Here is a 17346-nt window from a genome sequence, read left to right on the forward strand (position 1 = left end):
GGAGCGGCCACTGCACTCCAGTCTGGGTGACAGAGTGAGACTCCAACAAAAAAAAAATAGATGTGACTCCAGCTAAAAAAAAAAAAAGATGTGAGAATAAAGTATTGCTTAGGGGCCTGAGCAGGCTGGCATGTGTCACCCAGGATACTTGGTCTCTGAGCAAACTCCCAGAATAAGCTCAAACTCCGCAAAAGGCTGGCTCTGCCTGGAGTGGGAGGGGTCCCAAGAGTGCATACTTCCTGTGATGTGCTCATGGAGGGTCAGGTACTTGCTAAACACTTTTGTACTCAGGAATTCACTTAATCCTCAAGGCAATTCTATTGCAGCCCCATTGTACAAATGAAGAAACAGAGGTGCAGAGTAGTAACAGGGTAAGTAAGCAGAAGGGGCAAGATCTGAACTCAGGTGCCCTGGCTTCAGAGTGTGTGTTCTTACCCCCTGCACACCACTGCGCTGGCTGGTAGGGGACTGAAGGACGCTCCTGGACAGTTTCTGCAGGTGTGCTCTGCAGGGGTTAAAATGACAGCCCTAGCCTGTTGGGCAGGATGATGAGAGGGAGTGGTTGTCCTGCACTGAAGGAATGAGGTACCCACCTTGGCTTCAAAGAAGTCCTTGGCACCTTTGACACCCTCCAGGGCAACATCAATCTCTGAGAGTTTTGCCAGCGCCATCAGCCCACTGTCCTCCTGCAGTTCCCCAGCTGCGGCCTTGTGGAAAATGAGCAGGAACTACAAGAGAAAGAAAGCAGGGAGCCAGAGTCAGCCTTGCTGAGATTCACAGCAAGTCCAAATTGAATTCATTTTGCCAAACATTATTTGTGTGTGAGACAAATTATTTTTCTTCTCTTATTAGGCTGTCAAAAATGAAAACATGGGCCAGGCACAGTGGTTCACACCTGCAATCCCAGTACTTTGGGAGGACTGCTTGAGGCCAAGAGTTCAAGACCAGCCTGGGCAACATAGCAAGACCCCATCTTTATTTAAAAAATTGTAAAAATAGTCAGGCATGGTGGCATGTGCCTATAGTCTTAGCTATCTGGGATCACTTGAGCCCAGGAATTTAAGGTTACAGTGAGCTATGATCGTGCCGCTGTACTTATTTCCAGAGGTGGCAAAGCAAGACCCTATCTCTTAAAACAAAAGAAGGAGGGGAGGGAGGGAGGGAGAGATAGAGGGAGGGAGAGAAGGAGACAGGGAGGGAGGGAGGAAGGGAAGGAAGAAAATATGCCCATTTTTTACAGGAATATAGGAAAATGGGTACCCTCATTTATCTGATGGGTGTATAAATTGATTCAAAATTTTTGGTGGGCACTTTGGAAATATGTTCCAAAAATAGATGCATTTCCCCCTTCCAGCCATTACTCCCACGGCTGGGAATTTATCTTTCAGAAACACTCCCACAATAGTTTTGAGCATTACCTATAAAAGCAAAAAATTGGCAATGCCCTAGTTTACAGCCATGAAAGAAAATAAAATAAACCTGGTGCGTTTCATTTTTGCATTGGATTGTTTACCTATCTTATCGTTTGCTAAAGATCTTCACAGAACTTTGTCTATTTCAAATACTTTAGCTCTGTCAGTTGCCTTTTAACTATGTTTATGACAATTTTTGACTTTTAAAAATTGTACATAAGCTCTATTTTTTTTCTCTCACCAGTGTTATGCTTAGAAAAACCTTTCTCAACACCAAGGTTACATAAACAATTGCCTATGTTTTGTTCTACTATTTTATGGCTTCTTGTTTTTTTAAACATGTAAATATTTAATCTCTAAAATTTATTCTGATCTATCATGTGAGGTTAATCATTAACCCTATTTTTCTTCCAAATGGTTAGTTAGTAATCCTCACACCATTTATTGAATAATCCATCTTCTTCCAACAGATTAAAATTGTAACCTGAATAAATTCATCTTTGAAGGCAATTTATCACTCGTATTATTCCACAGAATAAATTTTTATTTTATTTTATTTTTTTTCAATAAAAACAAAATAAAACAGTTTATTAGCAAGAAAAAGGGAAGGAAAAGGAAAGATTCATGGCAGAAAGACTTGCCATAAGCAAGTTTCTCAAAGAAAAACCACCCTACAGAATACATTTTTAAATAAATAAATTGGCCAAACTTAAATGGCAATTACCCCATCTTCTTGTCCTTCTCTCCCAAGGCAAATTTGTAGCTTTTTTAGTTCTCTTTTAAAAATAATTTTTATGAATTTACTTGTCAAACAACTGCTATCCAACTTCCATGATTTATTTTTCCTTTTGGAAAGAATATCTATTCCAAGTCATTATCACAAGAGGATCTCTCCAGGTTTTCAGGTGCTACCTAAAATATGTGCACCTACAGGAAAGTTTCAGATTCCCAAGTCTTTTTTCACTATCATCTTCCCTAAAAAATGCCTTCCTCAAAGGAAAAAAAAGAAAAACATTACCTAAAGTAGAGTGATAGGTTAAACAACATTGACAGGCTTTCCGAGTTCCCGCTGGAGTATCTGCTTCTGCCAAGGCTCTTAATCCCTTAGAGGGATGTGTTTCATTCAAGAGAGAATCTCAACCACTGCAACCCAAAAATGCTTTGCCAATAAACCTTTGTGTTGCTCGTTTGGGGGCTCCTAACTCCACTGTGGACATTGGCAAATCCAAATCAGCAGAGGAAGCAAGATGCCCACAGACTTGTAGCTTCGCGGAGGCTAATGTGGCAGCCAAGTTCATCCACCTGTAGCTTCAAAGTTTCTCACTAGAGGCCGGCAAAGACTCAGTTTGCTGCAGATCATCAGAGTCAAAACATTTGCTGGGGGTGGGGGCGGTTAGCCTGTTAAAGGAGGCCAGGCCCCCAAGAATAGGATGGAAGCCAAGGGGGACAGAGGAAGTTCTCACAGAAGAGATCAAAGTCACAGACTTAAGTGCTGCAAACATGAGCCATGTTGTGGGAAGGACTCAAATACCTGTCCTTAGATCCCCTACCCAATCTTCAGGCATTTCGTTAACAGAAGGTCTCACCTCATTGCTTCATGAAGCAAACAGAAGAAGTAGCCTCCCAGTGCCAGCCATTCTCAAGAAACCCAGGGAGGCAACCCAGAAAACAGGGAGCATCACCTTGAGCTCAGCACCAATCCAAGCGACCTCAGGGGACTTGCTGTATCCCTGAAACACAGCTTTCTCACATTTAGTGTGAAGGTGACAGTGTTTCTGTTCACAGAAGGGCTTTGTGAACTAGAAACATTAGTGAAAGTTCTCCTCATGGGTCCTTTCCCCAGAGCTGTTTCCTCTGAATCCCCAGGTCTAGAATAAATACAGGCCACGTACACTCAACTCTGCCAACTCAGCATATGACCAACAGCAGTCCTGTTATAACTTAGGAGTCCCCCTCAAAGAAGAAAAAAAAATTCCAGCTCAAGCTGAAAATGTTCAGCCTTCCATGAAGCATGCCAGACATTCCCATTTAGTTTTATGACAATCACTAACCGCCCCTGAATGACAATTTCTCCAACTGCCCAGCCTTGTTTGTCTTCCTATTTATAGTTCACAAAGACGGGCATGTTGCAGAAGAATTGGAAAATGTCCTAGTTGTGACTGTGAGGAAAGAGGGGGAGGGGAGGAGAGGGAGAAAACAAAGAGACAGAGAACTGACAAAGCTAAAATCTCTTTCACACACAAGCTATCGCTGCTTCTGATACATTTAGACAATTTTTAACTTCATGGCTTTGGCTGATGAAGCAAACACTTCCCTTGTATTAGTTAGATGGCAAGTGACAGAAATAAACTTGGTTTTTTGTTTGTTGAGTCCATATCTCACTCTGTGCCCAGGCTGGAGTGCAGCGGCAAGATCAAGGCTCACTGAAGCCTTGACCGCCTGGGTTCAAGCGATCCTCCCGCCTCAGCCTCTGGAGTGGCTGGTACTACTGATGTGTGCTACCATGCCCGGCTAATTTTTGATTTTTTTCTAGAGATGAGGTCTCATTAAGTTGCCCAGGCTGGTCAGGAACTCCTGAGCTCAAGCAATCCTACCGCCTCAGCCTCCCAAAATGTTGGGAATATAGGCATGAGGCACTGCGCCCAGTAAAACTTGTGGCCTTAAGAAAAAGGAAGTATTCATCATATCATATGAATGTATCAAAAACCCAAGGCCAAGATACAGTGAACTGGAGGAGGACTGGAACTGGGAGAGGCAAAGGTCTCAGGACGGAGGCAGCATCCCCCTCCACCTCTTCTGTCTGGTCCATGTGGTAGGAAATTGCCACCTCACATGGAGTTACTCTACCAGGAATAGCCACCGGCAGAGCCAATTTGCAACACTTCAGTCTCAATTTCAAAATGCCAGCAAAGAGCACTCTATTGGTCTAATCAGGCCAGGGGTCCATCCATGGTCCAATCAACTGTGATCAGGCAGGAGGGCCACCCAGCATAGTCAGGGCTGCCAGGGGCCCAGTTTATCAGTGTGCTTGGGCTGCTCTAACAAATTACCAGAGTGGGTGGTTTAAACAAGAGAAACATATTTTCTCACAGTTCCAGATGCTGAGAGTGCAAGATCAAGGTACCAGCAAATATGTTTGCTAGTGAGGGCTCTCTTTCTGGCTTATAAAAGACAGAAAGAGCCAGGCTCGGTGGCTCAGCCTGTAATCCCGCACCTTTGGGAGGCTGAGGTGAGTAGATTGCCTGAGCCCGCGGGTTCGAGACCCGCCTGGGCAGCGAGACCTCATCTCTACAATAAATCAGAAAATCAGCCGGACGTGGTAGCACATGCCTGTAATTCCAGCTAGTCGGAAGGCTGAGGAGAAGGATCGCCAGAGCCCAGCAGCAGGTCGAGGCTGCGGTGGCCGGGAGCGGCCACTGCACTCCAGCCTGGGCGACAGAGTGAGACCCCAACTCAAAAAAAAAAAAAAAAAAAAAAAAGACAGAAAGGCTGGGCATGGGGGCTCAAGCCTGTAATCCTAGCACTTTGGGAGGCCAAGATAAGAGGATTGCTTGAGCCCCGGAGTTCAAGACCAGCTTGAACTGGTTCAAGACCATAGCAAGCTGACATCTCTAAAAAAAAAAAAAAGAAGACACAGAAAGAGAACTTAGTTCTCACAACAGTCTTGAGGGAGAGCTATTCACACTGCATTTTTTTTTTTTTTGAGCCAGGATCTTGCTCTGTCACCCAAGCTGGAGTGCAGTGACATGGTCACGATCATGGATCACCACAGCCTCAACCTCCTAGACTCAGGAAATCCTTTTGCTTCAGCCTCCTGAGTAACCAGGACTACAAGCACACACCACCACGCTAGGCTAATTTTTTTATTTTTGTAGAGATGAGGCCTCACTATGTTGCCCAGGCTTATCTCAAACTCCTGGGCTCAAGTGATCCTCTGGCCTTGGCCTCTCAAAGTGCTGGGATTATAGGTATGAGCTGCCATACCTGATCCACACCACTAATCTTTTTTTTGAGTCAGAGTCTCACTCTGTTGCCCAGGTTAGAGTGCAGTGGCACATTCACAGCCACTGCAGCCTCGACCTGCTGGGCTGAGGCAATCCTTCCACCTTGGGCTTTCAAGTCACTGGAAACTACAGACACAAGCCACCATGTCCAGCTTATTTTTTTTATTTATTGTAGAGACAAGGTCTCACCAAGTTGCCCAGGCTGAACTCGAACCCCTGAGCTTAGGCAATCCTCTTGCCTCGGTCTCCCGAAGTGCTGGGATAACAGACTTGAGCCACCGCGCCTGGCCTACCACACCATTATTTTGAAGACACAAAACGAAATCTCAGAAGTAAAAAAACTTTCTCAGGTGGCCCAGCTCTATGCAGCAGACTAAGGTCCAACTGTAAGCCCATTGTCTTTTTACCATATCAACACAGCCTCAGCCCACCAGCACCTTATAACACAAGCAGAAACCAGCGGTGAAAGAATATAACAGCAAGTTGAACAGGAAAGTATGCATGGTAACTTGTCTTTTACACTGGGTACAACTCCTAGAGATGAGACCACTACAGGCTCAGGACTGACAAAGGATTGAATGCAAATGTCACTGAAGCTCTGTAAGGAGTTTGAGAGCCCATAGGAATCGTTGGAAATTTCTAGGCCTCAGATGCCCAACATCCGTGGAAAATGGCCAATCCAGCAGCTAACCAAAAGCTGTGGTCCCTGACACAGCGAGGGTTTGTGTTTTAGTTCACTTGGTGACTGCACAGCCCGCTAAATTCTTTCTCAACTCCTGTTCCCAGAGGTCACAACCTTGCCACTGAAGCTCTTTCCCCACGATTTCCTCCAAAGCTTCATCAAGGCAAAAGTTTCTGCCTTTTATGCCCTAGGGGTACCAAGGCTGGAAAGAGCCTGGAAAGAGCCAACACCCAGCAGGAGCCAAATGGGGTAGTCATGAAGACAGTGTGGCCGTGATGAGGGCAGCCATGGGGCACAGAGGCCGCAGCCTACTCCCAACTCTGTGCTGGGGCCTGGTAAATCCTGACCTTCGTAGCCCTTCAACTCCTAGGTTCTGGAATGAGAAGGCTGGATGAGTTTCGCCTGGGGGTTATGCCCAACATTGTATCTCCTATCTCCACACCTGCAGGGTCAGGAAAGGAAGAGATGGGCGATTCTGGAGCTGATTTATGGGTAGAGAGAGGCAAGCCCAGTTTGCCACAGATGGGAGGGGGCTGGCTCTTGGCTGCCAGCTCAGTCTGCAGACCAGCTTCCAGCCTGGACAGGAGACCAGCACTTGACCAAAGGCCTCACCATCAGAAACGAGAATGCCAGCATCCCACCATTTCTGGAATAACCAAGATTAAATGCCAGGAATAGCTGGCTCGGTGGCTCAGCCTGTTATCCCGCGCCTAGGGAGGCTGAGGTGAGTGGATTGCCTGAGACTGCGGGCTCGAGACCCCCCTGGGCAACTTGGCGAGACCTCATCTCTACAATAAATCAAAAAATTAGCCGGGCATGGTAGCGCACGCCTGTAATTCCAGCTACTTGGAAGGCTGAGGCGGAAGGATCACCGGAGCCCAGCAGGTCGAGGCTGCAGTGGCCGGGAGCAGCCACTGCGCTACAGTCTGGGCGACAGAGTGAGACTCCAACTAAAAAATAAATAAATAAATAAATGCCAGGAATAAAGGGCAGTCCTCTCCTCCTAGCCAAGACAAAACAGAGAACGAGGAGCTGGGTTAATCCTCCAAGCCTTTAACTCAGCTGCTGTCATGGAGGTTATTATAATATGGGTGCCAACTGACATGTTCAGAGGCCTTCTGATCAAACTCACAACACACCTAAGACATGAAATTCCCTGCCCTGTGGGGTGGCATCTTTGCCATGGAAGAAATCTAATGGTCTTGAGACATTTCCTCCAACTAGAAATAGCTTTACCACTGAGGTTCTCAGTCATTTGGGGATCAGGTTGTGAATGCTAGGTACACTCTTTGTGAGGAGACACTGGTACACACAAAATTTTGCCTGCAATTTTAGAGGTTCATAGACCAAGAAACCCATTCTTACAGTTTGGGGGTACTCCCCAGGCACAGAGTAAGACCTCTTTTTAGCTATTTATTTATTTGTTTGTTTATTTATTTAGAATCAGGGTCTCGCTCTGTCTCCCAGACTTAAGTGCAGTGGCACAATCACAACTAATTGCAGCTTCAAACTCCTGGCTCAAGCGATCCTCCCACTGGAGCCTCCCACCACCATGCCCAACTAATTTTATTTTTTTATAGAAATGAGCTCTCACTCTATAGCCCAGGTTGGTCTCAAACTCCTGTGCTCAATAAATCCAAAACTTAGATGGGTATGGTGGCGCGTGCCTGTAGTTCCAGCTACTTGTAAGGCTGAGATGGAAGGATGGCCTGAGTCTAGAAGGTCGAGCCTGCGGTGGCTGTGAGTGTGCCACTGCACTCCAGCCTGGGCGACAGAGTAAGACTCCGACTCAGAAAAAAAGGTTTAATCTATAAAATAAAATACTATAAAACCACCAAAACTTTGCACCCATAAATATCCAGTATGAATATTGTGGTGAGCATCCTTCTAGATACTGTAACATTTTTTTTTTATTTTTTGAGTCAGAGTCTTACTCTGTCGTCCAGGCTGGAGTGCAGTGGCACATTCATGGCTACCATAGACTCAACCTGCTGGGCTCAAGCGATCCTTTTTCCTCGGCCTTCCAAGTAGCTGGAACCACAGGCACACACCACCATGCCTGATTAATTTGATTTATTATAGAGACGAGGTCTCTCCATGTTGCTCAGGCTGGTCTCAAACCCCTGAGCTTAGGCAATCCTCTCGCCTCCGTCTCCCAAAGTGCTGGGATTACAGGCATGAGCCACCATGCCTGGCCAGATACTGTAACATTTTACCCAAATAAGGTTACACTACCCACACTGATTTTCAACCCACTTACTAAGCATTTTCCTAGGCCAGCACTGAGATTTGCTATCTCCTTAAAGATGTTTTTAAAAGCAGAATTGCAGGTGAACTACCCAAATGGTTCTCTAGAGAGGCCAAACCCATTTGTACTCCAGAAGACTGTAAATTTGAGGGTCCTCTCAGGGGCACCCCCCCAGGGGCTCAGGACCAGGACTACGCAGGTACCTCCCGGAAGCTGAGTTTGCCATCGAAGTCCTCGTCCACCTCCTTGATCATGCTCTTCAGGCCCAGGTGGGTCTGAGGGGCCCCCAGCTTCTCCATCATCAGTTTCAGCTCCATCAGGTCGATGAAGCCATCCCTCCCGGCATCATACCTGCAAGGCCACAGGAAGGCATGACCAGGACAAAAATTAAAACACCTGTTAGTCTCCTGAATGTGTAATTCCTTTGACCTTATTCATTGCAAAGTGACTCAGATACCTCCTGCTTTGCAATGCCCACTCAGGTCACCTGCTCAGAAGGGACCCCTCCCTGCTCAAAACACCTTTGGGTTTTGTATGACTCAAAGTGGACCTTGTGCTCCATGTTGGTTTTCACATCTTTTTTCTCCTCAACTAAGCCATAAGTTTCTCAGAGGTGAAAAACATGCCTTGTTTACCTTTATTTCCCCCCTTTTCGGTCAAGAAACATCAACTGAGCACCTGCTACTTACTGGACACTGGAGGGGTTGTAGGAGCTCACACCGATATCCACAGAGAAAGTTAATGATTCCAGGAATCTCCTCTTGGCCACTGTCCCACACCCATTTCCAACAACCTGCCTTCTCTCTTGCTGGTCCTATGTCTCTAGAGGTTACTTCCCACCCTTGTACATGGCGGTGACTTGGGCCTGGTCCCAGCTCTCATTCTGTGCTTCCCCCTCTGGTTCACTTATTTGGTCTCTAAATCTGTGTGGTTGACTGCCGAAAGGCTCTGGGTCTGTCTCCTAACAGCACTGGCCCCCCTGCTGGCTGTCCACCCAGCCCAGCCCCCTGCTGGGAAACAAACCCAGCCTCTCCAGGTGGGGGTTCTGGCCCTGTTTCCTTCTCCCTGGGCCAGTCATCTTCAGTCCTCTGTGCTCTGTTTTCTCCCGGCCACTCCCCCCCATTACAGGGTGATCTCACAGCCTACCTGGCTCTCCTCCATTCAACTGCTTCCTAGTTTCTGCTACCCAGAGACCCCTTTTTGCTCAGGTATGAATATCCTGCTTTAAAAAACAAACTAGCTGGGGCAAGGTGGTTCACACCTGTCATCCCAGCACTTTGAGAGGCTGAGGTGGAGGATTGCTTGAGCCCAAGAATCTGAGACCAGCCTGGGCAACATAGTGAGACCTTGTTTCTATAAAATAAAAAAAATCAGCCAGGCGTGATGGTGCGTGCCTGTAGGCCTGGCTACTTGAGAGGCTGAGGCAGGAGAACCGCATGAGTCCAGGAGGTAGAGATTGTGGTGAGCTGTGATCATGCCACTGCACTATAGCTTGGGCAATAAAGTGAGACCCCCAACTCAGAAATAACTGCTACAACACTAAATCAGTTCACAACAGCCAAAAGGTGGAAACCCAAGTGTCCATGGACAGATAAATGGATAAACAAAATAGGGTATATCCATATAATACAATATGGTATTTTATACAATGAAATATTATTCAGCAATCAAAGGAAGGAAATTCTGACATATGAGGACATTCTGCTAAGTAAGACAGCCACAAAAGGACAAACCCTGTGTGATTCCACTTATATGAGATTCCTAGAGTAGTCAAATTCATAAAGAATTAAAGTAGAATAGTGGTTACCAGGGACTGGGGGGAGGGGAAACAGAGGTTTATTGTTACTGAGTAAAGGTTCAATCTGGAATAAGGAAACAGTTTTGGAAATGGATGGGGGTGATGTCGGTGCAAGAAAAGTTTCTAGAGATGGATGGTGGTGATGGCGGTCCAATAATGTGAATGTTCTTAATGGCACTGAATGGTACTCCTAAATGGTCACACTTGGTTGGGTGTGGTAGCCAGGAGCCCAGGGGTTTGAGGCCAGCCTAGACAACATAGCTAGACCTCATCTCTACAAAAAAAAAAAAAAATCAAGAAAATAAGCTGGGCATGGTGGTGCACCCCTGTAGTCCCAGCTACTTAGGAGTCTGAGAGAGGATCCCTGAGTCCAGGAGGTCAAGACTGGGGTGAATCATGATCATGCCACTGTACTCCAGCCTGGGTGACAGAGTGAGAAACCCACTCAAAAAAAGTTATATTTTATGTTAAGTGTATTTTTAAAAAATTAAATAAGGCTGGGTACAGTGGTGTGCACCTGTAATCCTAGCTACTCGGGAGATGGAGGTGGGTGGATTCCTTGAGCCCAGGAGTCTAAATCCAGCCTGGGCAACATAGCAAGCCCCTATCTCTTTAAAAAGTGAATAAAATATAAACTCAAATAAACAAATCAGGCTTCCTCACTATCCATTTGCCCCCTCCCACACTCCCCAGTAAGAAAAACTCACCATTATTGAAAACAACTACGCCACCAACCACCCACCAAGAAATGTAGCCAGTGGGCAACTAGAAATCTAACACTGTGGGCTAGTAGTATTCAAGACCCACAAGGTCAGGCTGGAAAGGAGGCCCAGGAATCCTCCACAAGCTCCATTCCTGCCACAATGGCCAACCCATGCCATTCCTCCCACCCAGCTGCCTCCTCCCTCCCCTCCTCTGTGGCCTTCCTGTACCCCGGAGCTTTCAGAGCTGCCCGCGTCCTCCTTTCTGGCTCTCCAGCAGCACCCACTGTCTGTCCTCTGGGACTCAGTGTTCCCCATCTTCCTCTGCTGGGTACTTCTTACTCAAGCAGCTCTGTGTTGCCACTGGGTGGACCCTCCCTGCTGGAAGAGTTACACTGCAAGGCACTGAAGGACACAAATCCCTGGATGGCTGCTGGTAAGGCTTGGGGAGCCCTGAAGGATGAGGCAGGTGTCTTAGATCTGGAAACAAACAAGGTGCTTCAGGTTTCCAGGAAGTAGGCAGAGTATGTGAGTCTCAGATGGACCACCGAGAATCCAGTATTATCAAAGGATGACTTGTAAGTACCTTAAAAAATAATGAATTCCATGGGTTCGCTAAAATAACTCAGAGATGGACCTCATTTACCTATTTTTTTACTTTAAAAAAAAATAGCAGGCCGGGAACGGTGGCTCACTCCCATCTGTAATTCCAGCAGTTTGGGAGGCTGAGGCAGGTAAATCACTCAAATCCAGGAGTTCCAGACCAGCCTAGGCAGCATAGTGAGACTCATTTCAACAAAAAAATTTAAAAATAGAAATTAGCTGGGCATGGTGGCACACACTTGTAGTCCCAGCTACTGAGGAGGCTGAGGTGGGAGGATCACTTTAGCCCAGGAGGTCGAGACTGCAGTGAGCCAGGATGGTGCCACTGCACTCAATTCAGCCTGGGTGACAGTGAGACCCTGTCTCAAAAACAAACAAATAAATAAATAAAATAACAGCTTTATTGCAATATCATCTACATACCATAAAATTCACTGTACAAGTCAGTGGGTTTAATATATTCACAAGGTTGTAAAGCCATCATCACTATCTAATTCCAGAACATTTTCATCACCCTAAAAATAAATCCATACCCATAGGCAGTCATTCCCCATTCCCCGCCCCCCACCCACAGCCTTTATCAACTGCTAGTGTTTCTGTCTCTGTGGATTCGCCTCTTCTGGGCATTTTATACAAATGGGATCATATAACAGATGGTTGGTCTGCTCTGTCTGGTTTCTTTCGCTTAGTATCACATATTCAAGTTTCACTCATTTGTAGCATGTGCTAATCAGTACTTTTTCCTTTTCATTGTTGAGTAATATTCTACTGTATACCATATTTTATCTGCTCATCAGGTGATGGGCATTTGAAGTGTTTCCACTTCTTGACTATTATGAATAGTGCCGCTTTGAACGTTCATATGCCAGTGTTTGTGCATACATGTTTCCGTTTTCTTGGGTATATACCAAAGACTGGAGTTGCTGGGTCATGTGCTCATTTACTTTTGAAACACAGCTATTAAGTTGGTCTCACAGAATGTCATGGCTGATCTTATGTGGTTGCTTAGGTGAGCAAGGACTTCCATTAGGTCCTTGGAGGGAAGATGAACAGGTATAGAGGCCCATACAATAAGTGGACTGGCTGTTAGACACAGAGCCACCCAGAAAGGGTGCTGACTATCAGATTTCCTGGTGACACAAAGGTGGGGCAAAATCTAGGTCCGAAATATCCAGTAAGTTAGTACGGTGTCCAGGGATCGAATATAGCAGGGAGCCTGGGCACGATGGCTCATGCCTGGAATCCCAGCACTTTGGGAGTCCAAGATGGGAGGATAGCTTGAGCCAAGGAATTCAAGACCAGCCTGGGCAACATAGTGAGACTTCGTCTCTATGAAAACTAAAAAAATTAGCCAGGCACGGTGGTGTGTGCCTATAGTCCCAGCTACTCGGGAGACGGATCACCTGAGCCCAGGAGTTCAAAGCTGCGACAAACTGTGATTGTGCCACTGCACTCCAGCCTGGGTGACAGAATAAGAGCCTACATTTAAAAAAAAAAGTAAGGCCAGGCATGGCTGTTCACACCTATAATCCCAGCACTTTGAGAGGCCGAGGTGAGAGAGCTGTCTGAGCCCACAGGTTCCAGACCAGCCTAGGCAACTTGGCGAGACCTCATCTCTACAATAAATCTGAAAATTAGCCGGGTGGCTGGCATTGCCTGTAGTTCCAGCTGCTTGGAAGGCTGTGGTTGAAGGATCGCCAGAGCCCAGCAAGTTTAGGCTGTGGTGGCATTGAGCATGCCACTGCACTCCAGCCTGGGTGACAGAGTGAGACTCCAACTCAAAAAAAAAAGGAAAATTTACACTATCTAGATCTTACCACAACTACAAACACATGCAAAGTCCTGAAACTAAGATTCCCCGAGCCAACTCTCCAGCACAGATTTTGAGAGAAACACAGTTCAGCAATACCCATGACCACACCTTTGGGGATATGGGGACCACAGAAAGTCAAGGAGGCTGCCAGAACACTAATGTGAAATAAGTCATGATGGCAAGAAGGAAAAATCCCAAATCCCAAATCCCAAATGCCGGGGGCCACTCCACACAGACCCCACACTTCAGGGAGATCAAGGGCTTGGCCAGTGGGATGCATCCAGGAGGGCAAATGGCCTTAAGACTCTATGCATGGTCAGGCACAGTGGCTCACACACCTATAATCCCAGCACTTTGGGAGGCTGAGGCGAGTGGATTGCCTGAGCCCAGGGGTATGAGACCAGCTTGGAAAACTTGGTGAGATCTTGTCTCTATAATAAATTAAAAAATTAGTTAGGCGTGGTAGCATGTGCCTGTGGTTCCAGCTACTTGGAAAGCTGAGGTGGAAGGATCACCTGAGCCCAGCAGGTAGAGGCTGCGGTGGCTATGAATGTTCCACTGCTCTCTAGCCTGGGTGACAGAGTGAGACTGCGTCTCAAAAAAAGATTCCATGCAAGAACAGGGTAATAGGCCCAGGAGTATTTGGACCAAGAAGCAAAGAGTTGCTTTCAGATGTTGTCCAGGGCCCCCAAAGGGTGGCCAGAACCGGGCACTGTGCATGGAAATGTGAGAGAAGGACTTGAGCTAAACTCAAGGAAGCGCTTTCTGTCAAAACAGCTGACTAGAACTAGACCTGAAAAGTAAAGAGAGCTCACACAAACAGACTGGGAGGGACAGTCTCTGTTACATGGAGTTCTAGTCAAAGTAAACAGGTTTCTTTGGTGTGGAACTTTCCAGAGCCTTCCATAGGGTCATGTGTTCAAAACTTACAAGAGTGAAACAGAGCGCACAGACTCATCAGACTACACAGTCCTCTGTGTTTGGGAATTTTCCACTGGAGAAAACGCATCTTGGCAATGAATGTTCCAAGAAAGTGCTTTGGGAAGCACTTCTCAAGGCAAGCTAACACTAGAAGGGGTGGCCCAGTTAAACCGCCACTAGGGCTGGGTGCTGTGGCTTGCACCTGTAGTCCCAGCTATTCAAGAAGCTGAGGCAGAAAGATTCCTTGAGCCCTGGAGTTCGAGTTTAGCCTGGGCAACATACTGAGATCCTGTCTCTTAAAAAAAAAAAAAAAAGACCACTACGGTCCTATCAATGTGGAGATTTTGGATAAATGTCCTCTGCCCACTGCTCAGCACAGTGTGTCCCAACAAAGTTTGCAGAGGAGACTGAAGCAACGAAGGTGGTGCTTTAAAGATGAGAATCATCTGGGGCATGAATAAAGAGTGTTAGCAGGAAAGTGAAGGGAGTGAGGAATGACTGGTATAAGGAGAGAGGGACGCCCAGAAGAGAGAGGTATAAGGAGAGAGGGGCGCCCAGGAACAGGAGATAAACCAAAATGGGAGGGTGGAGGGGATGCGCAAAGTTCAGAGATCAGGCAGGAATCTGTGCTCAGCTGGCTGGGAGACGGAGGACTAGGGTAAGGGTCCCAGCTCATCTAGGTTAGAGCTAGTACAGCCTCCCGCAGACACCTAGAGGCTGTCACATGTGAGGTTGTGCATGTGAGGTGGGGAGGGCTCTCTTTCAACACAGGGGAGGGGGCCGAGAAGTCGTCCTCTGACCTCTCCTCTGGAGCTCAGACTGAGAGGACTCGAAAAGATTTGGAAAGCTTTTTTTTAGGTCCTCAAACCCCAAACATTCTCCAGGTCTAACAAAAACATCAAATGCGTCAAAAAGGACCTTGGCAAGCTCTGGGCAACAAGTTGAAGGAATTCCAGTTTCTTTAAGTGGGCAGGAAAACTTGGTTCAACCCCTTTGGAGAGAACGTTCAAGAAGCAGAAGCCTGCCACCCCAGTGGGCAAATCCCAGAAAAGGAAAAAGGGACAAAGATGGGGTCAGAGCAGGCCTGTTCATGTTCTGGGAGCCACTGGATGGGTGCAGGAATAAAGTTCACAGGGCAGATGTGACCATGCAGACATGGAAGCCACATCTCCAAGGCGGAGAAGGGCAGAACAGAAAGAAATGGTGTGCCAGCCACTCCCTTCACTCCCAGGTACACAGTAAAGGTGGCTTTCTTTTGTTCCTGCTGGAAGCATGGGCCAAGTGCCATTCACTTAAGTCCTGGCAGGACTCTATGTGGTCAGGAGGACGCCACTGACCACATCAGTGGCACCCTCCTCCCCCACGGAGTTGTGATTTATAATCCAGAAGCGTATCCTTTTCTCTTCAAAGGCACCCTCTCTGGGAGTTTGTCTACAGTCACTTCCTGCAGGGCCTGGATTTGCAAGACAGGCAGGAAGAAAACTCACATGTCACCTTTTATCATCTAACCATTTTATCTGCTCCTCTCAAAACACCTCTGACTACATAGAGCACTGTGCACAGTAAGGTTCAAACGTTTAGTAACTAACACTGGTCAGCTTTGCAGTTCACAAAGCATTGTCTCACATACTGATCTTTTGATCTTCACAACAGTCGTGCGAAGAATTAATGACGGCCGCCAGTCTTCATTGTTGATTTGAGTGCCAGGCACTGTGCTAAATTACCTCATGTAATCCAACAGGGCTGTTAAGTGGTAATTAGTAGCCTCACTTCATAGATGGTGAAAACTGAAGAAAGTAGTAAAGCCAGTTCCTGTGGATCAGAGCTAGCCTGGGACTCCCAACAGACGCTAAGCTTTCCATGGGAGCAGGGGAGGCAAGAATGATCATCTACTGAGCTTATACTACACACCCCGGAACTCACAAAGGGTTAGGGGAGGCACAGTGTATACTCGGTGTCCAGATGTATAGATCACTATTGTTAACTGTGAGTCACACCTTTTGCAATTTATATCTGGAGATTTAGGCAGAAACAGTCTCACTCTGTTGCCCAGGCTGAAGTGCAGGGGCACACTCACAGCCACCACAGCCTTGACCCGCTGGGCTCAGGTGAGCCTTCCCCCTCAGCCTTCCAAGTAGCTGGAACTACAGACGCATGTCATCACATCCGACTAATTTGTTGATTTATTTTAGAGATGAGGTCTCCCCAAGTCAGTAGTCTAGAACCCCCGGGCTCAGGCAATCCTCTTGCCTCCACCTCCCAAAGTGCGGGGATTATAGACTTGATCCACCGCGCCTGGCCAGGAATCACATTTGTGAGTTCTGTGTATTTGTAGATTCTGATTTTGGCCTCAAAGCATGGTCCTGTAGACTACTGACATATGCAAAGTAGTTAACTTTGGCCAAGGGGATGCTGGTGTTGGCATCTTACAAACATTTGGAGAAACCATCTCACCAGCCAAGTCCTTCGAATAAAATTTCGTCTGATTTAATCCTTCAACACTCCTTGGAGGGGCGTGGTGCTGTTTGGCCGATGAAGGAACTGAGGCCCACCGAGGTTAACCAGTCCAAGAACTCTCGCTGCAGCGAGGTTCACCAGGAGGACCGCCTAGCTTGCAGCTCTGTGCTGGGCTGGATATGTGGCCAGGGGACCTGGGTTTTAGGGAAGGGAGATTTGCTGTTCAGGTCAGTCCTCAGAATGCCAAGGTTGCTCCCCCCAGCCCTAGGACAGTTAACAAAACAGAAACAAGGGAGTTAGGTATTAGAAGGATAAAGAAAAAGAATGGGCCGGGCTTGGTGGCTCAGCCTGTTATCCCAGCGCTTTGGGAGGCCGAGGTGAGTGGACTGCCTGAGCCCGCGGATTCGAGACCCACCTGGGCAACTTGGCGAGACCTCGTCTCTACAATAAACCAAAAAATTAGCTGAGCGAGGTAGCATGCGCCTGTAGTTCCAGCTACTTGGAAGACTGAGGCGGAAGGATCGCCAGAGCCCAGCAGGTTGAGGCTGCGGCGGCCAGGAGTGGCCACTGCACTCTAGTCTGGGCAACAGAGTAAGACTCCAACTTAAAAAAGAAAAAAGAATCATCTCTAAAAAAAAATTCTTTTAAATTAGACAGACATGATGGTATGTGTCTGTGGTCTCAGCTACTCAGGAGGCTGAGGCAGG

The 17346-nt window shown here is 47.1% G+C and overlaps 1 protein-coding gene across 1 annotated transcript in view; it reads right to left on the bottom strand.

The window, feature by feature from the left end:
• Positions 1–17346, bottom strand: part of EFHD1 (EF-hand domain family member D1) — a 45053-nt gene that overhangs the window by 13132 nt on the left and 14575 nt on the right. The window contains exons 2-3 of the mRNA XM_008065119.2: positions 8550–8697; positions 594–728 (exon numbers count right to left, since the gene is read on the bottom strand). Coding sequence (XP_008063310.1) covers positions 594–728; positions 8550–8663 — 249 coding nt within the window. The 5' untranslated portion in view covers positions 8664–8697. The remainder of the gene's footprint in view (positions 1–593; positions 729–8549; positions 8698–17346) is intronic.

The sequence above is a fragment of the Carlito syrichta genome, unplaced genomic scaffold (genome assembly GCF_000164805.1).
Source record: "Carlito syrichta isolate Samal-C Ts95f unplaced genomic scaffold, Tarsius_syrichta-2.0.1 Scaffold308158, whole genome shotgun sequence".
NCBI classification, from domain to species: Eukaryota; Metazoa; Chordata; class Mammalia; order Primates; family Tarsiidae; genus Carlito; species Carlito syrichta.